This window comes from Camponotus vicinus, unplaced genomic scaffold, assembly GCF_025532165.1.
Source record: "Camponotus vicinus isolate PSW18456_S1 unplaced genomic scaffold, iyCamVici1.0 SCAF_2, whole genome shotgun sequence".
NCBI classification, from domain to species: Eukaryota; Metazoa; Arthropoda; class Insecta; order Hymenoptera; family Formicidae; genus Camponotus; species Camponotus vicinus.
This window is the reverse complement of record NW_028141956.1, coordinates 12176493-12201036: the sequence shown is the minus strand read 5'-3', so window position 1 is coordinate 12201036 and position 24544 is coordinate 12176493. Positions and strand designations below refer to the sequence as shown.

At 34.9% G+C, this 24544-nt stretch overlaps 5 protein-coding genes across 19 annotated transcripts in view; 3 read left to right on the top strand and 2 right to left on the bottom strand.

Annotated features, from left to right (window-relative positions):
• The first annotated feature begins 246 nt into the window (after nt 1-246).
• Nucleotides 247-4564, top strand: LOC145967583 (uncharacterized). 2 transcript variants are annotated; one of them, XM_083092606.1, is made up of 3 exons: nt 247-616; nt 2622-2955; nt 3227-4564. In XM_083092606.1, exons 1-3 carry the CDS (start codon nt 400-402, stop codon nt 3327-3329), a joined length of 654 nt encoding a protein of 217 aa, XP_082948732.1. In that variant the 5' UTR covers nt 247-399; the 3' UTR covers nt 3330-4564. The 2 variants fall into 2 exon arrangements, with proteins under 2 accessions (XP_082948732.1, XP_082948734.1); XM_083092608.1 differs by having other exon boundaries at nt 269-616; nt 3245-4564.
• Nucleotides 4565-4685: 121 nt separating this feature from the next.
• LOC145967573 (tRNA endonuclease ANKZF1) lies at nt 4686-11594 on the top strand. 2 transcript variants are annotated; one of them, XM_083092582.1, is made up of 13 exons: nt 4686-4982; nt 5156-5215; nt 5878-6075; nt 6152-6465; nt 6635-6749; nt 6829-6974; nt 7087-7312; nt 7388-7651; nt 7822-8013; nt 8224-8503; nt 8597-8738; nt 8855-9028; nt 9123-11594. In XM_083092582.1, the coding sequence occupies exons 1-13, from the start codon at nt 4832-4834 to the stop codon at nt 9294-9296; spliced, it is 2436 nt and encodes an 811-aa protein (XP_082948708.1). In that variant the 5' UTR covers nt 4686-4831; the 3' UTR covers nt 9297-11594. The 2 variants fall into 2 exon arrangements, with proteins under 2 accessions (XP_082948708.1, XP_082948709.1); XM_083092583.1 differs by lacking the exon at nt 5156-5215 and having other exon boundaries at nt 9123-11592.
• Nucleotides 9384-13996, bottom strand: LOC145967577 (uncharacterized). The gene has a single exon (XM_083092597.1). The coding sequence runs from the start codon at nt 13994-13996 to the stop codon at nt 12107-12109; it is 1890 nt and encodes a 629-aa protein (XP_082948723.1). The 3' UTR covers nt 9384-12106.
• A 337-nt stretch (nt 13997-14333) lies between these two features.
• Nucleotides 14334-24544, bottom strand: part of LOC145967575 (uncharacterized) — a 39343-nt gene continuing 29132 nt past the window's right edge. For 10 of the 12 annotated variants that reach the window (XM_083092585.1, XM_083092591.1, XM_083092592.1 and 7 more), the window contains 10 exons: nt 22270-22395; nt 21879-22118; nt 21005-21133; nt 20437-20566; nt 19345-19467; nt 18875-18964; nt 18302-18431; nt 15166-15384; nt 14704-14795; nt 14334-14479 (listed from right to left, as the gene is read on the bottom strand). In XM_083092585.1, the coding sequence (XP_082948711.1) occupies nt 14339-14479; nt 14704-14795; nt 15166-15384; nt 18302-18431; nt 18875-18964; nt 19345-19467; nt 20437-20566; nt 21005-21133; nt 21879-22118; nt 22270-22395 (1420 nt within the window). In that variant the 3' untranslated portion in view covers nt 14334-14338. The remainder of the gene's footprint in view (nt 14480-14703; nt 14796-15165; nt 15385-18301; nt 18432-18874; nt 18965-19344; nt 19468-20436; nt 20567-21004; nt 21134-21878; nt 22119-22269; nt 22396-24544) is intronic. The other 2 variants (XM_083092586.1, XM_083092596.1) reach the window with 1 other exon arrangement.
• LOC145967580 (beta-keto L-gulonate decarboxylase) overlaps nt 16506-24544 on the top strand; it is an 80615-nt gene continuing 72576 nt past the window's right edge. The window contains exon 1 of one of the 2 annotated variants that reach the window (XM_083092602.1): nt 16506-16523. The gene's annotated coding sequence lies outside the window, so the exon portion shown is untranslated. Of the gene's footprint in view, nt 16524-17302; nt 17429-24544 lie in introns of those variants that run through there. The other variant, XM_083092601.1, reaches the window with a different exon arrangement.

The window sequence follows — 24544 nt, the reverse complement described above, 5'->3', positions numbered from 1 at the left end:
GCTAAAAAACATAAGCTCCTTGCCATTAAAAAACAAGAAGAAGAAGAAGAAGGGATTATCTTCTCTTGTCAATTTGTTAATTTGTGGAATGAGAAAGCAAATGACATTTTACGCTTATGTCATTAGATCAAGGTATATAAATTAAACGTTGTAAATGTTCTCTTATCTTTCCGGATAAAAGTTAGAATTCTTATCGCATGTTTTTATTATTTATAATAGGAGGATGACTTGATCGCGTACGTTCCTGACACGCGAAAGAAGTAGGCCGCGCATGCGCGCTCGCGTCGCGTCGGTCTTATTCACCTTTATTTTTGGAAGCGGCGCGGCTTGTCATTTGCGGGGTTCACGCTGGTGCGGTAACGTTGTGTGTGCGTGTCCCGCACGTTCGACCGACGAGCGATGACAATGACGACGACGACGACGATGACGACAATGTTCGAGCGGAAGAATGATTCGATGGGATTAACGAATGGCAACGGTAACCTCGCCGAAGACATACGGAAGGAGAAACCAACGAGATTCTGGACGAAGATCCACCTGAACGAGTGGACGTTCAGTCTGTCACTTTTAGCGCTCTCGCTCTCCATCGTTATAGGAAAATTATACGCGAATTATGGTGAGTAAACGGAAAGTCATTCGCGTGTTTCTTTTATTTCATTAGAATTCTTCGAAGATGGAAGAGATTATGTCGAAAAAAAATCGTGGACGATGCAAATCGTTCGCGCGCCGCGGGTCCATTAGAGGTTAGAATTAAATTATTAAACGAACGCTTTTTTTGTTTTGATTTTGTTCCCAGTGATCTGAATCGTTTCCACAAGAAGCATCTCGTTATCGCGCGAACGATAGATTGATATCGCCGATAGGACCCGGGATTCATTTGTCAAAATGCGCAATTTTTATTTTGGTTCAATTGGAAAACAGATTGTCGACGATGCGGATTATTCTATGAGAAAAATACATTGCGTTCTAAGTGTACTTTAAATTTCCTTAAACGTACAATTTTTGTCCTAATTTAAAAAAAAATAAATTATTGATATTATTAATCACTATTAATATTTAGCACATAATTATGTTTTATCGATCTAGTGTACAAATTGAAATTGGTTTATCATTACTTTTAACTTAACATTTCTCATACTTTTGTGTTATTAGATGTTTTTTTCAGTTACGCTTTCTACATTTTCATAGTTTCTTTCTCCTTTCTTTTCCATACAGCACGAAATATTGCAGCAATATTGCAATGTTGTAATATTATAACAATATTAATAATATTGCTGTAATATTCTGTGCTGTATGGGTTTAATACATAAGCAAATTAATGTAGTTATTTTTCATCAACATCAAAAGAAGATAAGGATTTGTGTAGCTGAAGAAATCACATCTAATAGATTTTTATAATTAATTTATCAAAAGCAATCATTTCTACAAGTTGTTTTGTGTTTCAATTAATATTTGTTATCAATAAATCTGTATTTCTCAATTATTGATGTAATATTAATCGTTAATGCTTTGCATAAGACAAAAAGCTTTTTGTCTTAACAACCTGAAAATAAATCTCCCATATCATTTATATTTATATTTATATTTATTTATATTTATTTATATTTATATTTATTTTAATTTATATTTATTTATATTTATTTATATTTAACACATGTATTTATATTTATGTGAAATAGGTTATCACATTTTATTATATTATGTGTCAATATCATCATTATGAGTTATTTCATTCTTAAGATATCTTGTTAAAAATATTCTTCTAATGATCTTTTAATGATATCTATATGAAAATTATCTATATAATTTGTTACAGACATTAATAAATTACTTAACATTCTTCCTTGCAGAAATTTATGGCTTTGTGAGCTTCATTTGTGTCTAATACACATTTCACATAAAAGAGTTTTAATATTGCTTATTGTATGCAACATGATAAAACGTACGTAAAGAGCGAGCCACAGAGAGAGAGAGAGAGAGAGAGAAACTGAATGATTATTTTTTCGTGTCACATTTCAGAGAAATTTAAACGCTCGTAAATCGCATATAACGCATATTCTTGAATAATATTTTTAAACGCGACTGTTTTTTTTTTTATGAGTAATCTTTGGATCACGAGCAACGCGAGTCTTTCTCTCTCTCTCCAGATTTCTTCGCGTACGCATTTATATGCGAAATCTGCATCGCCCATGACCGAGTTCATGAAGGTCGCGTCATCGCTCGAAAAAGCACATACCTGATTGTTGCAATCGAGAGATAATGAAAGTGAAACACAAGAAAAAATTCTCTTCCTGTATTTTTTATATATTTTATTCTATTTTTTATCTTTCCGTGCTTAAATTAATTGCCACTTTATTTAAAACATTACTTTTTAGAATATTAGAGGGCTTCTTTATTTAAAATAATTCTCTAAAAAAAAGCGAATATTTTTTCTTCTCTTATGAAAGCTATTATTAAAAATTAATAATAATTATAATATAATATAATTAAATTAATTATAATTATAATATAATTAAATATTAATTAATAATTCATTTATAATAAATTGAGAAGGATTAGCTACAACTGGTAATGAAAATTGAAGTGGCTAATACAAGTTTCTCATGTTACTCTGCCTGTAGGAAAGTGTTTGTTATGGAAAATCAGCGATCAATATTCTCTACCGTCAATAACAACGTTCGCTCAAATGTACGATACGATACCGAATATATCCGTTTTATCGAAATTCGACGTGAAACAATTACCAGCGGACAGCGAAAGATTCCTCAATACCACTCATCAGTATGCGGAAGCAGCTACTAATATGCTGGTCACATTTTATGAAAGATATAATTGGCTGATGAAAGCGACGATGAGTGGACTTATGATAACAAGTTTCAGTTGGTTCATCCTTTATAAGGATAGTAGTATACCCGGTGTCAATCCACCATTCCCCTTCAGTCCTTCTAGACAGAGGTAAGTCTCGAGCTTTATTAGTTATAATTATATATTTTAATTGGAAAAAATACAATAAAATATTTTTTCGCAAATTAAATGCACTTTTTTAAATATACTGTTGATATAAAAACTAAGAAAAATATTTAATGCTTATTAATATATATATACATTATCTATAATAATTATTGTACCATTAAATCAAGTGACAATTGCAGCATTTGAGAAATTATTGTATATAGACAAAATTTTCATTTTTTAAATATCACTTGTACATATGTATGTATTTCAGGATATGTATGTATTTCAGGATAGGCAACAATTCAAGGATACAGATAAACTATTTAGTTGGTGCATTAAATGGGATATTATTTTTTATCTATATGTGTCTTTAACTTGAAATGTCACTAGTTTGGAAGATGAGTCTCTTTTTTTGTCTACTTAGTATTATTTTGTCTGTGACTTATTTATTACGTTGATGTTGACTTATTTATTGGTGGTTTATATTTACAATATCTGAAAGATTATGGATCTATGTAAGATTCCAATAATAGGGAATCTTACAGTATATTTTATGTAATTCTTTATTAATTAACATAATTTAACACTACATTACAGTAGTGTTTCAGAAAATAATTTTACCTTTTAATTGAGCAAAACGAAAAATCAAAAATATAGAAGAGCTTTTTCAAAATTTAGAGAACTTTATCAAATGATTTAATAATACAAAGAATGATTACTAATACAAAATGATTACCAATATAAAAAAATTTTGTGTGTTACTATAATTTCATACACTAATCATCACACTAATAATGTAATTATGTAGAAACTACTGAACCAGCTGCAATTGCACAGTACACAAACAACCAAAAGTTTCAAAGTACAAAGTACATTGTTCCATGCTTCCAAATTTTGAACAGTTACTACATAATACTATTTAAGACTGATTGGTTATCTAATAAAGTAATAATATTTATTGATAAGCTAGAATAAGCGTTATAAAATATACAATTGCAGGGCATATATTTTTTTGCACGCTTAAGGCTAACATATTTTTGTTATGTCGAAAATATAGTGATATTGTATTTAATATATTTAATGTGTATTGTTCTCTGAATGTGATGCATCACATTTTTTAAATAACATAGTGGGACTCTCATTAGGTAGCTAAGAATGTAGGACAAAAAATGGTGCAACGAAAAATGTGCTACTTAGATTATATTAATGTAGAATTTATACTAATACATGTAGTATTTATACTATAGTATTATATTATAGTATTAAATATATCAAATTATTTTGAGATAAATATAGCTTTAAAAACTGCAGACTTATACATCGCAGCTTTGATATCATGAATATCAAACTTAAAACTACTAACTTTTATTAATTATTAAACAAAGCTTTTTTTTGTCTTTTTTCTACATATAAGTATTACAAATACGCACTAAAAAGTTTTATTTTTTTAAACAACTAATGTTAATAAGATTAAAAGTATTTTTCTTCGTAATATAAGTTGCGCTTTAACTGTGACTGTGAATATTATCATTGTATACACATGCATATGCAAAACATTTTTATGTAAAACAAAAATTTTCTGTAAAATAAATTCTATTTAAAATAAATATTAAGTTATCTATATACATCATTTTTTATAATATCTATATGTATCCATGAAAGTTGACGAGGCCATTTAAATTTCCCGCTCGACGGCGACGTGTTCCAGAATGGTAATACATACAGGGTGATGTAATCGCTCCGCGACGCGAAAGAATTGCGCAAATAACGAAAAACGATCAGTACCGTATCTTGCCTCGCGTGATAACTCGTCAACTTCCCTCTTCCACGCTATCGTTCTCTGTCGTCTGTCCGTCTCCTAGTGAACTCTCGGATTATGGCGAACGAGAATGAGCCTCTCTGTCAGCAAGGGGTGGATGCGAAAGAGGTGGATCATCAAACCTACAAGATACATAATCCGGACGACTTCGACCATATCACCAAAGGGATCAAAGTTGCGCGATGCATGCAACTGCCGTCTCCCTATGGTAAGCTCGCTTCCCAGGAGCTTACGCGACACATGGGTCGCTCTATTTCGGAGGAGGATTAATGACGAGAGACAAGATTTATTATCGATAAATTATGTAGCGTATATATTCTTTCCCGATGATTAGATTGCGTAGGCGAATGTTAATGTTGGTTTTAACATTCCACGTTTTAGACGGGACGGATAGACAGGCCTCTCGGTGGAGAGAAAGAGAAACAATAGAAGAAGCGAGAGGTATAATTGAAAAAACGAACATCATCATTCATTGCATATGATGAATGTGAAAAGCACTGAACTTATTTTTATTTCTAATGAAAGACTCAATATACAATAATCGATAGAAATAATTACATTACTTATCAGAATATGAAATTTTGTTGCTGTTTAGAAGATAAAACAATTAGTTTGCTTAAATAAAAGAAATATGTATTGAAATATTAGCACATTTGTTTGTTTGATCTTAAATTTAAGGATAGTTTTGGCTCTTTACAAAAAGTTGAATTTTAAGAACATATGCTACAATAAATATTGCAATAATATAATGTGATAATAGATAAATAGAAAATTATATCTTTTCATATTAATTTTGGGAATATTTTTGCAAAAATTAAGATATTTTGTATCACATGTAAAAATATAAGAATTGACCTTTATTAGAAATGTGTGCAAACTTTGATATAATCAGAATAAAAATCAATAATTCAATGTTAATCAGTGGGAATAATCGCGAATATAATAGAAATTTCTTTGGGATATAGAAAGATAATAAAAAATCAATGTTATATTTTTTAGATTTTTGAAGCTTTTGTCAATTAATGTTGAATAAAGCAAAGAAAATATTGAGGATCAACATGTTTAGTAATATTCCATAACATATAGAATTTTCTGCTTTGCAGTACCTGATAGCGAACAAGAGTTGTGTCAACTAGTAGTATCAGACTCTTTGTGTTGTTCTCATTGTAACGCTGAGTTTGAGGATAAGCCACAACAGAGACTCCATTATAAACTGGATTGGCATCGTTATAATCTTAAGCAAAATCTGAATGGCTTGAAATCAATTAGCGAAGACAGCTTTAACAGGATTGTCGGCGAAGGTACAGTCTGAGATGAAGTACACGGCAATATGCTTAAGGCAGTACGACATGTCTACGACATGTGCGAATTTTGTAGGCGACATGTCTAGTCTGTCTGGTAGCGAGGCAGAGTCCGAGAATGAGGACGATGCTGGTACTTCGGAGACTAGGACCTCATCTAACGAGCAAACCAAGAACGAGTCAGCTAGTAAAAGCAGTTCCAACAAATCTAGAAAGACGTCGGAAAGACGAGGGAGGGCAATTGAATCGGACATTTCGGACACCGAGTGCGAGGAAGTGTCCAAGGAGCGGAAGCTGCAGGTTGTTGCTAGTCGTCACACTAAAGTGTTCTTCGAGAACGACGACGGCAATATATTTAGTATCTACCGATGCTTACTGCATCACAAGAAGGTTTGTTATTAATTAAGTTATTATTAATTAGAGGCACATTTAGAAATGTACATATTTATATTATAATTAATATACATGTGTACATATATTATCTTGAAATTTGGTCTACCTTGAGTCACTTGGCGTGCTCTTTACTTGCCAGATCGGGAGATATGCAATTACGTTTTAGGACATTCCGGAGAAAGACAGTGAGATGATCTCTCAGGCACTCGACAGTGGCAAAATGTCAAAGTGGACGGTTATCATGGTCGGCGGTGGACACTTTGCTGCGGCTGTATTTCAAAGTACGCATATCTTGAATCAAAAATATTTTTTATGAATGTATAATCATTACATTGAGTTTACTTCGACGTATTATTGCAGATGGCGAGCCTATTGTGCACAAGACTTTCCATTCTTATACTGTACGAGCGAAACAAGGCTTTGCTCAGAATTCTCGCACGAATGGTAATCACGCGAAGAGTGCTGGTGCCAGCTTGCGAAGATATAATGAGGCGTCGCTTATTCAGGTATACTTTCAAGAGTATAGAAATTAAAAATAAATTACAGATTTATCTCTAATACTTTATGCGATTAAATTATTGGTAAGTTATAAATGATATAACAATAATTATTTCTTAGCATGTGCAAGAGATACTGGAATCATGGTCGATGCATATCAACAATTCGGCGGCTGTTTTGTATCGAGCAGTCGGACCGCATAATCGTATGGTTCTCTTTGGTGGCAAGAATCCTCCTTTAGATAAGAATAATTTTAGAATAAGACCACTGCCATTTCCCACGCGTAGAGCCACGTTTAGAGAAGTCAAGAGGGTATATGATATAGTAAGCACCATGGAGATTTATGGTAAACGATTATTTATCTTCTAAATTTAATATATGTATTTAATATGTACATTTAATATGTGATATTCTATTTCAGGTTCAGCAGCAGATTTTACCGACTGTTTTCCCAATTCTCCGCGACAACCCATACGCAAGAAAGTTTCAAAACCGGAGATAATGAGTGAAATACCAGAAGGAGATGTCGCTGTCGAATGTAATTCTAACATAGGTAGTGCCGGTAGTCCTCAGGAGAACGATAAATTTAAAACGCCAGCACAGTCTACACCAGAAAAGCAGCACCGAAATTCCCGTCATATAGATAGAGCGAAACCAAGGAAAAGTCCGAATCGACCGCTACCAGGTAAATGTTATTAATGTGAATCATATCTTAATAGAGTATTTTTTCTGTATCAGAAATACTATATTCAATGTTTAAAAGTGATTGTCGTTTATATAAATATGTTTATATTAGTTATATTTTTCTATGTAATTTTATTGAACGACTGATATAAAGATCTCACTATTTTACAGATATTATTGTTAGACTAGCTCAATCATCCTCCGAGTCGGAAATGGATGCACAACTTCCTTTGGATATTCCTTTGATTGAACAAATTGTTGAAGTAAATTTTTCCGAGAATTTACAAGCTTTTCAGGATACAGTGCCAAGATATATGAAGAATAAGAAAGCTAATCGGCAGAAGAAAAAGGTGAAAAAGGATGGTAAGGTTTATTTATTTAATAGATAACTATATTAAATTAATTTGTGGCATTTTGTAGCTTGTTACAATAATTAAAGAATATTATATAAAGATAGTTTAAATAGATCGTTTAAAAAAAATTTTCTCTAAGAATTAAAGTTGGATAAAAAAATATTTTATCAATTATGTACTTTATCATTTTTTAAAGTGTTTAATATTGTATTATTTTTAGCCCAGATAATCAATGAAGCATTGTTGGATGCTAGAACCAAGCTGTGGACTGCATGTAAGCAAGGCGATAACGATCTATTGTCCTCAGTCATCGATGGTCTGTTGAGTAAAATTAAAGAGTGCGAGGAGGAACAGAATAAGAAAGATATTGCGGTCAATGACACGTCTAATGATACTTCTGTAAACACGGATGATGTAACAAAATTGGTTAATGATACCAATGAGGACGGCAATACAATGTTGCATTTAGCGGCACTTGGTGGACATTGCGAACAAGTATGGTATGTATTGTAATATTTTATGGAGGAGGTTTATATATTTTTAAAAATTGTGCAAATTTTACACAATATTTACATAACTCGGTTTGTCCTTAGGTTGTTGCTAGAAATCGGATCTGATCCTTGTAATAAGAATAAAAAGCTGCAGACACCTTATGCTGCTGCTAATGATAAAAAGACTAGAAATACATTTAGGAGATTTATGGAAGTTAACCCGGATAAGTTTAATTATCAAAAAGTATGTAGTATAATAATATTAATAAATATAATAGAATATTCCATCAATATTAAAACAGACATAACTGTATTATTAAGTAATTGTTTTAATATATCTATGTATTATTTTTTATATAGTCTCAAATACCTGGACCGCTTAGCGATGAGATAGAGCAAGCGGAGATCGAAAAGAAGAGGCAGCAACGGAAATTGAAACGTTTTAAGGAAAAAATCAAAAGAAAGGAATTTGAAATAAAGAAACAGGAGGAAAACGAAAAACAGAGATTTCTTAATCTTAGCGACAAAGAAAAGGTGCAAATGATAAAGTGTATTTTTTTAATAATTAATGTCATTTGTTAATTTTTGTTTTGACTTGACATTTTACTTCTTTTTTTGTGTTATACAGAGATCATTAATCGCGCAGAATCGGATGTTAAGCGAAGGATACACTGTAATCTCGCGATGCTTCCAATGCGCCATTGATATGACCAACAAGGAGCCTTTTGAGTACAACGCTAATCGCTTCTGCTCAATGCCGTGTCTCAAAGAGCATCGTCTTCACAATAAATTTGTTATCTGATGGTGTATTATGTCTAGCTAGAAAAGTTTTTTTATTCTAATTGTGCATTCGTGTTGTCGATATCAGCCGTGATTATTATTATTGATTTATAGTGAAAAAAAACAGCATTTATACATAGAAAATTCGTACCGAATTAACTTATAACAACCATTATGAAATTTCTCACAATAATGGAAAACAAGGAGAAATGTTATCATTTACATGCTTTTTTTGAAAAGGTATGGAAAGGAAGGAAAAATAGTGTTTTATAATAAATCACAAATTTCAAAAAATATTAATGACAAAAAGTTCTTGTTTAAAGGGCTGCGAATAAAGATTTTATATATGCAAATATATACATATATATACTACAATATATATTATATAATATATATATGTATATATAATGTATATAATTTATATATTTGCACACTCACATGTATGTATGTACACATGTAATATGTACATATGTTAACGCAAAATATTCTAATTAAAGGATTTGAAAAATCTTTTCAGGCTATAACAATGGATTATATATTTCGATCTATATATAATCAGGTGTACACAGAAGGCATGTTCTGTTTACAAATTATAATGTATCTTTTTATGTATATTTTGACTTGCTAATATTTGACATCTTTACTCGTGTATTAAATTCTATATATGTATATATGTATATAGGAGTAAAATACATACACACTGCTAAAGATAAATAAAACCACTCAATGCATACATATTTGCAATATTCGTGAAAAAATTATGCATATATATAGGGTATATATATATAGGGTGCTTAAATTGGAATATATATATTTTTTTTGAACAGAGAAAGGAACAAAGTAGAGATGTTCTGTGTAAGAATAAGAAAAATATGCGCCAAGTAATACCATTTAATGAAAATTATATATAATTTTTAATGTAACCATTTATTAATTTAACATTATATATAAACATTAATTATATGTAATCATTTTTTAAACTTAGATTCTAGACATATGTTACTTATAAAGCATATAGCAAATAAAAATTCTCACAAGATTTTACACATTTTCTGAAAAAGAAAAGTTTTCAAGATAGAAAATATCAAAATTTAGTCGTTCATAGATGATGGATACAGGCTTGGTTAAATATAATTCGCCTCAGATTAAAATTCATTAGAAAATTTGGAATGTTATAGAAACCGAACTTTAAAAAATGCTTTATGCATTATTTTACACATTATTTAATAATTAATTTATAAATAATAAAACAGCATAAAATTTCTCGAGTTAAATTTATAGTTAAAGTTGTAAAATATTTCTAAGAAAAGAAAGTATTTTTATATTCTCTATTTTATTAATTAATCTACATACTATTCATCACAGAAACACCCTATATATATTTGATCGCTTGTAAGATCTCATTAATGACTAGTATCAGCAAAAATGAACAGCTGCGTATTACTATAAATAAATTCAATTCACGATTAATACGATGCACGTAATCGCATCAGACACGATTTTTGCAAGCGAAAAATATCCCGCTAACGAAAAACAAAAAATCTATACAATCAAGAACATCGATCTTACAATTTTTCTAACGATATAATGATTTACACACATTTAGCAATATTATCACTCCCTATAACTGATGTATATACAAGCTGGACTGTTTTTACTTAATTTCTACCCGATGTCTCTTTTGAAGCGTGATAAAAATAATCGCATACACTTTGAGTTAACACGTGCTGCAAATACACATTACACCCAGAACGAACACACACACACACATACACACGTGGATCGAAAATCCGGAATAAATCCAGATTTATCTCGTCGAGTGATTTGAATCTTCGCGAGTCCTTACATCCTATTCGGCTTTTCGCTCTACGCATTTTTTGTGTTCGAAATATGTACAAAATAAAAGTCAATTTTTTTTAATTGATAAAGCACACAGATCTGAATATTATTTAGGCTAAAACGCATGCGGTATATTGTGGTCCACTGTTTGTGCAAAAATAGGTATCCGCATTCGATTTTCACTTTTCAAATTCATTCCATTGGACGAGATGACGAGAAAGAATGTATTTTTAAGTACAAAATAATCGAGATTCTTCTCGAGATGATCTCTCTCGTCAAATCCCTCTCTCGCCTTGATTGCGTTACAATCTGATTGTGTTACTATCATTTCACTATATTTGCATCTGGATGGTTTATATTCTCTGTTCAGTCTCTTAGCGTGGCTATGTCAATTTAAAACAAAAGATTCTTAATGTAAATATTTTATACAACGAAGATGATTAATTCAGATTTCTCGTCAAAATCGGTTGCACTTGATTGTGTAATGGCATGGTTTTATGTCATTATTTATAGCTAAAAACTCTCTCTAAATCGGAAAATTAGAAATCTAAAAATTTTCTGCAATAAATGCGAGTATATAATTAATTATACAATTAATATATAATTAATATATGTAAATAAATTATATAATTGTATTATTATAATTAATAAATATATAATTAATTAATAATTAATATATATAATTAATTATTAAATAATAATAATATATATAATTAATTAATAATTAATATATAATAAATTATATAATTAATCAGATAAATTAATGTCGAGCACATATCATAAAATCGATCGCTAAAATTTAATATTCGTCGAAAAAAGACAATAACGACAATATTCTTAGCTAATTGAAAAGACGATAATAATAATATCTTTAGCTAATTGAAACTGAATTATAAATTTTTTCAGCAGTTTAACAGCGGCCATCACACACAGAACGAGCGAATCCCATGAACAGCGAGTCATGCTGAGACGACGATGATCTTTTCCATTCGATTAGATCGACGTGGAATCATCCGTGTCGGTGTCGTCGCCGTAAAGACCTCGGTCTGTCTTCCAGGAGGTCGTGGTGGACTCCACAGCGACCTCGTACCTGTTCTCCTCCTGGGCATTGTTGGACGGCACGATTCTCACGTAAGTCTCCCTCACGCTGTCCAGGGATTGATCCACGACGCCCTTGATGCTCCTCTCCTCGCAGCTGGCGGACTTGGAGCGGGTCTTCTCCTCGGGCTTCTTCGTCGCCGTCTCGATCGACTCCAGCGAACTCTTCCTGCGACTGTTCCTGCGATTCGTCCTGGCGATCTGATCCTTGGCGCTGGTGGAGGTCCTTCGGCCTATCTTCGGGCTCTCGTTCTCCAGGTACTTGCGAATCCACTTGGGCGTCTCGCTCGAGTACGCCTGGACCTTTTTCGCATACTTGCCGGGCGTGCTCGGCAGGATCATCGGCACCTCCGTCTCGATCACCGTCGTGATCACCTGCTCGTTCTCGTCAAAGTTGCTCTCCAGATACTTGCGCTTCGGGGTGCCACCCACGCTCAGCCTGCCGAGTGTCGAGACACTGCCGCTTTCGTCGCTGCCGGATGTCTCGTAGGTGTACGAGTAATGTCGTTGGATGTGCTTCGGTTCCTGCTGCTGGTCTTGCTGCTGCTGCTGCTCCTGTTCCTTAGCTTCCTTCTCCATCTCGTTCGCCTCCAGATTCCGTCGATTCTCCTCCTTCTCGATTCTCTTCAATTTCTCCAGTGCGTCGTCGATCGAGTATCGCGGTGACTTTCTACCACCGGTGGCGAACTCGGGCAGCTTCACTGGCGATAGCAGCGATTGTCGCAGGTTGCCGGCGATGCTGTGTCGTTGCCGGACAGGTGGGTCCAACAGTCTGCGCAAGCTTGAATTCCTGATCTCCGGCACCGACATCCTCTCCCGGACTGGAATCGGCGGCGGTTTGCCGGACGCGCGCTTCCCGATCTCGCCGGCCTTGGGTGGCGATGGCGACGTTGACATCTTCCTGCCGATAAACGGAAAGTCCGGCGCGAGGAATCGCCTCTCGCCAGGTGGGAAGATCGGCGAGGTGCTCGCTACGATGACGCTCTGCAGGCCTTCGCAGGTGGGGCTCTTGAGTCTGTCGGATGTCATTCCGGTGAGCTCCTCGGTCTTCATCTGCTGATGCTCGAAGATCGGCGAGCTCGCGATCGGTAGCAGCCGCGACTTGCAGCTATCCTGGCTGTCCAGACTGAAGCGCTGCTTCGTCAGCTGACTGTCCAGGCTGAAGCGTTGCTTGGGGGTGCCAGCGATCAGTCGCAGATCATTCTGCGTCTCCAGTTCCGGTATCGAGAACCGATCGCGATTAAACTTGACTTGGGCGGCGCCGCCGCCCAGATCCTTGATGTTCCGGTATTTGGCGCCGATGTCCAGCTGGGACAGACGGTCGCGCTGACTCGCTTGCAGAACGGGAGGCACGAATCTCTTGTGCTTGAGGGGGAAGGGCGGCGGGGACGGGGAATGCACGACGCCGATGCCGCCGACTTCGCGGTAGCTGCTGCTGAGACACGGTTGGGACAGCCGTTGCTGCACCCGGCCGGGGTAGTAATCGCCGGTGACCAGGGTGGGCTGCGACAGTCGCTCGCGCTTCTCCTGCCGCAGGGCGAATCTGCGCACGTCCGGCTGCGAGAGTCGCGACGAGCTTCTCTCCATCGTTAGACTACCGCGCGGGCTACCGCTGCCACCCAGGGCGTGCACGTTCGGCGTCGAGAGTCTCTCCTCCTCGTTGATGCTATTGTCGCCCGAGGCGGCGCGCAGACTGGTGTAGGAGAGACGACTGACTCCGACCCCGCGGTTCATGCCGAAGAAATTGATGCCGCTCAGGCTGGAGTTGAGGGTCGGCTGCGACATCCGGATTCGACGATCGGGCGAGCCTCCCGAGCGTCGATCGTACGAGATGAGAAGGGTCGGCAGATTCGGCTGCGAGTAACGGCTACGTTGACTCGCGGGCGAGTAGCTCGGAGGACAGGGGGTGGTCGAGTAAGTGCCCGAGTCCTGGGACTCGATGCTCGATTGCGACTGCGGCGGCGCCTTGACCGGGGTGATGTGCAGATTCGGATGGGACAGCCGGTTCTTGCGGCCCTGACTAGGTCGCTTCAGGTGGTCGATCAGATTCGGTTGGGACAGACGGACGATGCACGGGTTCGGGCGCCGGTTCAGGTACCAGAGGTCCCGACGAGAGTACGGCTCGCATCAGAGGGTGCCTTCCTCGCGCAGGCGTCGCATGAAGACCGGTCGTACATCCTCGAAAAACGACGGCAGGTCGAGCTCGGCGGCGCGCGCGATGCCACCGTCCTTGCACTCCAACCAGTATGTATCCATGAGGCCCTTGCCCTGCGGAAATATAAAGTTTCACGGAGAGAAGAACGGGAGATCGACTGGAAATTATCAATTGGGGTCACGAGAAAATAAGTTATTGATTAATGAAAAGTTTTTCTATCCGCTATGATGTTGTTTTTATGACGCGACGTGGTGGAATAAGGAAGGAAACTCGCGTTGATCGATCGGAGAAAAATTGATATTATAATGTAACGTAGAGACTTAGGGAAAAAAATTACCTTTACGTCGACAAGGCCACGATGCTCGATTTTAAAACCGCCCACGGCGTCGAGTGCCTTCTTCATTTCCAAGCTGATGTGAATCCGCAGGGCTTGGATAAAGAAATGTTATATTGCGAATATCACTTATTATTTAATTAATTAATTACTATTTATAATTATTAAATTAACTATAATATTTAACAATTTAATTAATTATTATTTGATAATTTAATTATTTGTTATTTTGTAATTTTATAATTATATTCTATCAATTATTATTAATTATTATATTAAATGATAATGAATTACATATAAAATAAACATTAATTATAAAGATGGAATGCAAGTAAAGTTACTATTCAAAGGATGACAGTTCAGAGAATAATTCAACCGCGAAGCTCTATACTTAACTTTAGTCTTTTAATTATTTAAAATCTTGACATCTAAAATAAAACTTGTGCGATGCGAAAAATAGATCACCTTCACCGGTTGATTCCATGCGACTCGCGGTGTTGACCGTGTCGCCGAAGAGGCAGTAACGGGGCATCTTGCTGCCGACGATACCGGCGACGACGGGCCCGGTATGGGCTCCGCTTCTTATTTGAAGCCGTTCGCCGGGACGTTTCGGCACCTGAAAGACGGACGAGGCCGCGAGCAGATCCAACGCCATCGTCGCGATCTCGGACACGTGCTTGTCACCTGACCGGAATGAAATCGCAAACGAAGAAAATGAATCGGAAGAACGATGCTGTTCGAAACGATGCAAGCGTACAGAATTATCAGGAAGTGAAATATTTACATTTACATGGGTTAAAAAATATTCTCTGTCGTCTTACAATAATTACAATACGATCCTTTTATTTCATTTTTTTTTATATGAAAAAATATCGAATATTTATATTGGCAAGGAATTTTTGGAGTATTAATATGGATTTTAAATAGGGTTGAATCTTCGGAAATCAGTGGGATTTTATTAATAGTTTTCTTTATTCTCAAATTTTTTTAATTTAAAAAATTTTTTTCAGTTATTTTTACTTTTTTTATTTTATAAAAAATTGTAAATTAAGTTTTTCTTTTACGAATATATCGAATACTGTCAAATCAGTTTTTATTCCTGATGAAAGGGGAACAGACTTAAACTGAACTGAAAAAATATATTATTTTATATGTACTTATAAAAAAATTATTCGCCAAATTCTTTCGCAAAGTAATTTATCAATTATATATCGTACGCATTGAAGATGAAAGATTGAAATTTAACTAATCAGAAAAAAGAATTTTTAGCTCCTTTTGTCCCGATTAATCAATCTTTAATCTTCAATGCGGAGTCTGATACGAGCTTAACAATACATATATTTCGTTAATAATTAATTCTCTCAAAAAGAGCGGAATATATTCCGTATTTTGTAACATGTTAAATATTTTGTGTCGACAAGCTTCGTGTTCAGCACTCGTTTCTTGCGGCTATTGTTTACGTACGATCACCTTGTCATTCGCGCGGTGACTTTCGAACAGGCTGGCAACGAACACGAAGCTCTGCTACGCAACATTAACTTTCGAGACATCATCGCGAAAAGTATCGAGAGACGTTAAACGCGATTATTTTATAGATTAATCTAATTAATGATTAATAGGATTGTGCGATTGATTAATTTTGGAATAAACAACACGTCACGAACATCGCGACGATGGTATTTATCGAAACATATTTCGTGTGATATTTGTGTTTAAATTAGAAAAATCAAAACAAGAGAAAGAGATGGTGAATAGGAATTTCAAACTGTCTAATTACGCGAGCAATAATATTACATCTGTAAATACGACTCATTTAGAGTTAGGTAAATATATCTCGTGTTTTTTATTAATATAAAATATTTAATATAAAATATAATATGCTCGTCATTTTCGGATTAAAAACAGAATATATACGTCGAAACAATTGATTTAAGTATTAAAAAGACGTGATATATCGATGATTTAATGTAAAATCTTGCAAGATCTGTCTTCGCTCATGTTTATTTATTTGCTTGAAATCTATTACGCGGATAAGTCGTTTTTTGCGGCTATTGTTTACGTACGATCACCTTGTCATTCGCGCGGTGACTCTCGAACAGGCTGACAACGAACACGAGGCTCTGCTACGCAACATTAATTTTCGAGACATCATCGCGAAAAGTATCGAGAGACGTCAAACGCGATTATTTTATAGATTAATCTAATTAATGATGATTAATAGGATTGTGCGATTGATTAATTTTTAGAATAAACAATACGTCACGAACATCGCGACGATGGTATTTATCGAAACATATTTCGTGTGATATTTGTGTTTAAAGCGTCGAATATTTTCGAATATTTTATTGTGCGAAATTTTAATTTTAATTCACATATTTTTATTCACGTTTATCTGCGTATGTTAACGTTATTAATATTGCGTTATTAATAATAACACAAGGTAGTGATGGTCCATAAACTACTTGTTGACAACAACAACTTACTACGGCGAGTTTGTGTTTTGTGATCGCAGTTTCCGTATCGTTCACCTCAATAGTAAAGTTTGTTATCAGCTTTAGGAGTGTCGTTCAGTTCAAAGTGCTGCACGAATGTCTTATATAGATTATTCTGCGATCGATGATTTCGCGAGTGAATATTTTATCGTACGAGTGCCATAAAGGAACAGCAAAAACAAATCAAAAAGGAGGAGGAGGAGGGAGGCATCGGGCAACAGCGGAGCAACCCTACGGTGAGCAATTTAATTTCTTTGATTTTTATTTGTTATTTATAAATTTAATTGACCATTTATTTCCGCGGAAGTAATTAATTTACTTTATGTAATATATAATATATATAATGCATGTAAAATATATTCTAAATTTTTTATTTTATTTGAAAATACTCTCCCCTCTCTCTTAAAATATTTATGATAATTAATATAATAATTGTTATAATATTTATATTAATTCATATTTTTTAGATATTTATAAAAAATTTTAACTTTTATTTTTGTGTTTAAGATTTATGTGCGATCATAATAAGTATCATTTAAATTATATTTTTATTATATTTTATATCTAAAAATCTATCTTTAAAATTTACGTAATTTTTATCCATTTAAAAAACGAGTAGAAAATTTAATTGCATATAATAATTATTTTTAACATGTTATTATTATGAATATTGCTTTATAATTTGAATATATTTGTGTTGTGTAGGATCAACGTTGTGTATTACAACTCTGCTGTTGCTCGTCGTATCGGTGTGTTATAATTAAGTTATTTTTCATTTTAATTTTAGCTGATTTCTAGCATCGTTTTGAGTATCCAAAGCTATTTTATTAGTCTCTAAAAATTAGTATATATAACAATTTTGCGCAAAATGGACTAAAATAAATTTTAATTTTTTTATTATATTACATCAAATGTAGAAAGAATGAAAGAAAGAAGATTGAAAAATTTGTAACGAAGAGGATTAAAAGATTCAAAAATTAAGAAATTTATGTATAAGAAAAATCTTAATTTTTGCGTGAAAATGTGTGAAAAAGAAATCATGTACTCTTATGGTAGTTAGCATGCCACAAGGCCGTAGACAGCAAGCGGAATTAGGGGGGGTTTCGTACTTTTACCATTTCTAACGGGCAGGCCGGAAGCGACCATGTAAGAATCTCCGATGGTCTCCACCTTGTATACGTCGTAGCATTCGATACGCGCGTCAAACAGTTTGTAGATCGAGTTGAGAAACGTCACTACCTAAAAATAAAAGAAAGAAAAATAATATCACCGCACGCATTACATCGAATATATACATATATCATTCATTACGTTTCGCTGTATATTTCGCGAATGGAAAATGAAAAATTAAATTGGGTGATGTATATGAAATCCCAAGTATCAAATCAAATATCAGGATAATTTAAGCAAATATTCGAACGATCATTGAACCAAATACGAGAATAACAAGTAAATAAATAATAATAATAATAATAACGAGATATGAAAACACCACGTCGGTGAATGAATGATTTAATGCCACAGTGCGATTCGAAATTATCCTGCGTGCGTTTCGCGTGGGAATTCGCATGGTATGCGCGCGATTTCATCATCGCAGTGGCATCGTGATGGAACTTTGGCGTAATTTAGCAACTCGCTTCAGGATCGATCGGTCATTTCCGCGAGAACAGAATGAGATGCACCTCGAGGGGTGTATTTTCCGCGGCAATCTCTGTGAAGCCGACTATGTCGCTGAAGTAGACGGTCACCGCCTCGTAATACTCGGCCGGCACCTGTTGAAGAAAAAAAATTTATAGATCGGGAAAAACGAAAATGTCAGAGACGAGTAGAAAAAGCTCATTTCCTTATTATTTTGTATAATCAATCATTTACGAAAAAATTTACGGAAAAATCAGGATTAATAACAAGTTCAAGTTGAAAGAGAATCAAATATTTCAAGAGAATAAAAAATTTTTTTTTTTTTTTGAAAGATTTATAAATATTTTATAATTAGTTTAAAAACCTCGAAATAACTTTAAGAAAATTTAAAATCTAGATTAAATATCAATTTGATGAAGAGAGATGTATAAATACAAATTAATATTTTAAGGATTGCATTTTCAATTTTGAATAAATTCTGATTTAAATGATTGAAATAATTTTGAAAATTCACCTGTTGAGTCTGCTTAAGTTGCTGAGCAACACTAGGTGGAAGCATTTGGAAGAGTAATGTATCGCTCTTTCTTTTCTCGCGCTTGAGTTCACGTGCTTTTTGCGCCAAATTTGCGGCATACATCTGTAATTTATAATAACTTTAATCAGATTAAAATAACCAGCTTAATAATAGATTATATAATAACATATGTACATATCAGAAGAGTGAGAGAATATTCCCACGTTGTTATAAAAATAATTATGGAGGGAAATATTTAAATAATTAAAATAAAAAAAGAATTACAGACTATTTCCTCTCTTTCTAAGACTTTTTATTAGAAGTTAATTTTATCAATTTTATAAGTTTTTAAAAATTTTGCATGCAAATGTAGGATAAAAAAATAGTAAAAAAAATACATAATTAATGAATAATATTGCCTATTAATTTTTCTTATAAATAGAATTAGCGCTGAAAGCCTCACGAATAGCAAAAACGTTTTCGTTTAAGGAATTTCTCTTATCGCAAACAGCCTTCGACCGATTTTCTATTAAGACGTCAGTCACGCGACGCGCGGTTTATTCGTCGCCGACGTCGCGGTTTCGAACTCAAGAGCACGGAATCGAATTATGGGATTCGCCGCGATACGAACTAACACTCAGTCACGAAAGTTTCCCGTAAACCCATACCACAAGCTCTACATCCGACAAGCAAGTTAATGTTGACAAGGGATGTCGGAAAGATTTGTCGCGAGTTAAAGTTCAAGCGAACAATTAAAATAAAATTGTTTCTTCCTCTATAAATGTCGTTTGTTTCTTGTAGATAACTTTAATTCGTTTTTCATTCCCAATCATTGATATAATTTGGAAATTATTATTTGAATATTCTAATGAAATGTATATATCTATATTTCTAGAAATAGATATATTTTAATTAGAAAAAATTAATTAGGATTAAAAAAATAAATTTTAATTTCTTTCCGCCAAGAAAATCCGCGATGGAAATTAAAGTCTGTATTAGACACACCCGGTATACAAATTACTATGAGTGCTACGTATGAAAGAGAGTCGCATGTGGCATGAAAGGGAATCAAATCGCATTTGAATCGCAAACCTGAATGGTCGCGACAGCGTTACGCATCAGGATGATGATGATGGGCGACACTACCAGCACCAGAACGACGATAGCGATACCCGCAACTTCCTTGTTGCTCGCGTCTTGTAACGTCGAGTTGACATAATCCCTGGGCGACACAGATATATTACATTCGACGTGATTAATATATTTTATAAATGATATATGACCCATAACACGATGATTTTTCTTTACTGTCGATCAATAAATTGCAATAAATCAATTCACTGTTCGCAAAAATTAGAAGCGCTGATATCATTAAATCAATCAATAAATTTAGAAATTAAAATTTTTCTCTAATATTCTATTTTGCCTTTGATACTTTTTCATGTGTGTGTAAAATTCAACTCGGTAAATTTAACATATTTATCTCACTCGTGATTAACGATATATATTCTCTATATTTTTTTGAAATGATGAATTGCTCATCGAGTAATTTCTAAGGGGAGATTTTTCTTTTGAAAATCTGCGTCTCGCATTATATGTCCCTTGTGTTTTATGAGTCTCATCGGGACGGGGAAACAATTCCATTATGAGGACTCGCTACCTTATCATGTGACGTAATTCCCGCTGCAGCTTTCGTAGCTCGTCGATGTAAGTGGCCATCGAGTCGAAGTAAGCGATTGCGTCGTCCACGCTCGACTCTCTCTTCTGATTCCGCAGGATTTCATTTCGCCTGAGAAAAGTATACGTAACGTTCACGTATTTAATTTTGTCTTCGCGCGTTCTTTATTGCCGTAATCTATCATCCGTCCATTATGCGCGGAAAAGAGTCTTTATTAACGAAACACTTTCCTTAAATTGCCCAACTAGACATAAAAGAATCTATAATTTCTCAAAATAGGTACAGAATATTCTACGAATATTTTGACACGTATATAAAGCGCGTTTTTTATTTGTATTTTTTTCATCTTTTTCATTCAGTTTAATTCAATTTTTCATATAAAATACAATATATTTGCGTTTGTTCTTTAATTTAGATATTTCAAAAGTTCAAAGCAAGCTATGTGCTTGTCGTCAAAAATTATAAATTATAGAAAAATGGGAGATTCAATAACATTCTCTTCTATTATTATTATATTTGATTCAACTAATATATGATACACGATGTTAATTATCAGATAAAAGATATTAATTTGTTACATAATAATTAATTTTCTGAGAAATAAAAGTTAAACACGTTAAAAGTAAACAAGTCAAACAATAAAAGTTCAACTAAAACAATCCAAAGGATGTGTTTAAATTGCAACTTGACTAACATAATATTCACGATATATTATTCTTATAAAGCTAACATTTTTTTGAAAAAATATTTACGATAGAAGAAAATAAAATATCAAATATTTCAACGGATCTATTTGATTAAGATTTGTTCGCGCGGCCAAGACGCGGAAGAAAAACGCGAGAGACGTTTTTTTTACCTTGCCTTAATCTTGCTGTAATCGGGCATGGTTCGCGTGAGTTCGTCGTAAAACTTCTTTAGGGAAGGAACGTATGTGAGAGCGGCGTTGAGAAGATCACGTCCCAGCGCCTCGTGACGAACGTAACTGACGTAGTTGTCACCGAGAAGGACACCGCGGCCAAAATAATTAATACCTTCCACAGAGGCGATACCGAGACTCTCGATGCTCCGCAGGAGATTTTTGAAGGCTATCAGATACCTGAAATATCAGAAGTTCGTTGCAATGAATATTTTTATCTCATTCTTCTCCAAGAAAGAGATAAAAACAGATAGATGGATAGGTCGAGAAAGAGAGAGAGAGAGAGATTTAGATGAATATTCGTTGCCTTGAAAGTTTTGACAAGACTTACCTCCACACCCCGCTGTTGTCTGTCTCCTTGATTTGATTAGTCAGGTGATCCAGCATAGCTGCGTTCACGCTTGTGTACCATGCCATTACCTCGCTGATGCTGCTCGCCTCCGAACTTATCTTTTGCCTGGGAAGGAACGTACGAACTTTGCACTCAGTCTGATCACCTTCCATGTGTCAGAGTATTATAGACACGACGTGCGGTCGATACCGCGTCGGAAAGCTACTTTGAATTATGATTTTGATTGAATGCGATAATCGCGTAATGCGAATATAATTGTGCCTTAACGTGACGAAATAATCTGATCGAGTAATTTTACGCAGCTCGGACGTAATGTTTCAAGTCATTTGTCTACTGGCTCAATATTTACTTTTTGCTCAAAATTCTTGTATTAGAAATAATGGGATAAAACTAAAGTTTACAAAAAGTTCAAACAAGTAGTATGATCGATTTGTTCGAGCCGTATACATATAAGTACAGATCAATATATTGATATACGAAGTGGTCCTGAAATAGTTTGTCAAAATTAGGGATTGGGCTCGTCATAAAGATGAAAAAAGTTCCCATAAACGTTAGTCCAAAAACGCATCCCGCAGGAGTTACGACTCATTTAATTATTTTAATACCTGATTCAGTATTTCTTATAATTTCGCAGCTGTTGATAATGCGATCTCGTAACTCCTCTACATCATTGATTGGACAGATCACTCGATTTAGCTACTTATTGTACACATTAATTAAAAAAGCACAAATCATAGTAAGTACGATCAAAACTGAAAGTATTTATTCTCCGAAATTGACAATTAAATGAGTCGCAATTTCTGAAGGATGCGTTTTTGAACTAACGTTTATGGGAACTTTTTTCATTCTTATGACGAGCCCAATCCAATCTCTGACTTTGACCAACTATTTCAGGACCACCCTGTATATATTTCCAGGACGATCGGACACACACAATTTAAGGTTCAATTTAAATTGTTCAAACTGTGTGTGTTTGATGATTTGATGATGTTTGATGATTTGAGAACATATCGAATGTATTTTGAACGAATAAGTACTTCTATTTAAGTACGATTTAATTGAAATATTATTTCCTACGTTCTGGAATGCTCGGGAATCGTTTGTAGACGATTTCGCTTCGTTCCAAGTAGCGATCTAAAAAAAGAATCGCGAGAGATCCTTCCAACAGATGGAAGTCGCCTTGGAGGATTGCACACGTGGCAATATCGGTCGATAATGACATCGGTAGCTAGACCTTCGCATCTGTTACGTGGGTTTGATCGACGCATTGAACGTCGTATCGGAGCGAGATTTAACCGTGGACAGACGCGACGAGATCAGAGGGAAAAAGCTGGAACGAAGGGGAGAGACAGAGATGAAAATACATGGAAAGGGAGAAAGATAAAGAGAGAGAGACAGGAGTCTAAAAATACTGTTTATTGCTCCAAATGGGCGCTCACGCGCTCATGTGTGACGACCTCTTCCATTGCTCATAAAGAGAACGCGAGAGACAGAGAAGAGCCAACGACGAGGAGAACGAAAGTAAGAGGAGCAATGGTACGGAGAAAGAGATAGATGAAGAGTTTTATTACGGGCGCTGCTGCGCGCGCGCGCGCGCGCGATTGGCTATTCTCGAATGGAAAGAAGAAAGATGTACATAAAAGTCCATTGTATTGTGATACAAATGCAAGTAAAAATCTTTCAAATGGCCGCTACACAAACTCGATTGTTGTACATATATTTAATTGTAAATAAACCTATTATAATTTAATGAGAGATGGACGAAAGAATGAAAGAGGATCGAAGAGATATTTGACAAAGGGACGGAAATTTAAAATGATTTATCGCGCACTTTAGGGTAATATTTCCTAAAAGCATTAACAGAAAGGTAGGAGTCTTTTCTGAATGACAGTAATAAAAAGGACAAATGGCACGATTAGTGTATCAGTAATATTGCTATGACAAGTGGACGAGGAGAACATATTAGAAAGAGAAATACTTATTCTAGAATGGAAATTCGAGAAAGTAACAATATGACCCGTATATAAAAATAAAAATTTATTGATTGAGTGTTAAATACATATCTTTGAATTAGAGTCGGATTCAAGAGAGAGAGGAAGAAGATATATAATATTATCGAGTGTCTCGAATGTAGACGAACGATAGAAGCATATTTTAGAATTTGTAGACGAGAGCCTCTCCCCTAACAGCCATAAAATGAAAATCCCACGAGGGGGAAGCAGGTGGAAGTTGCCTAGAGAGAAAGTACGGAAGG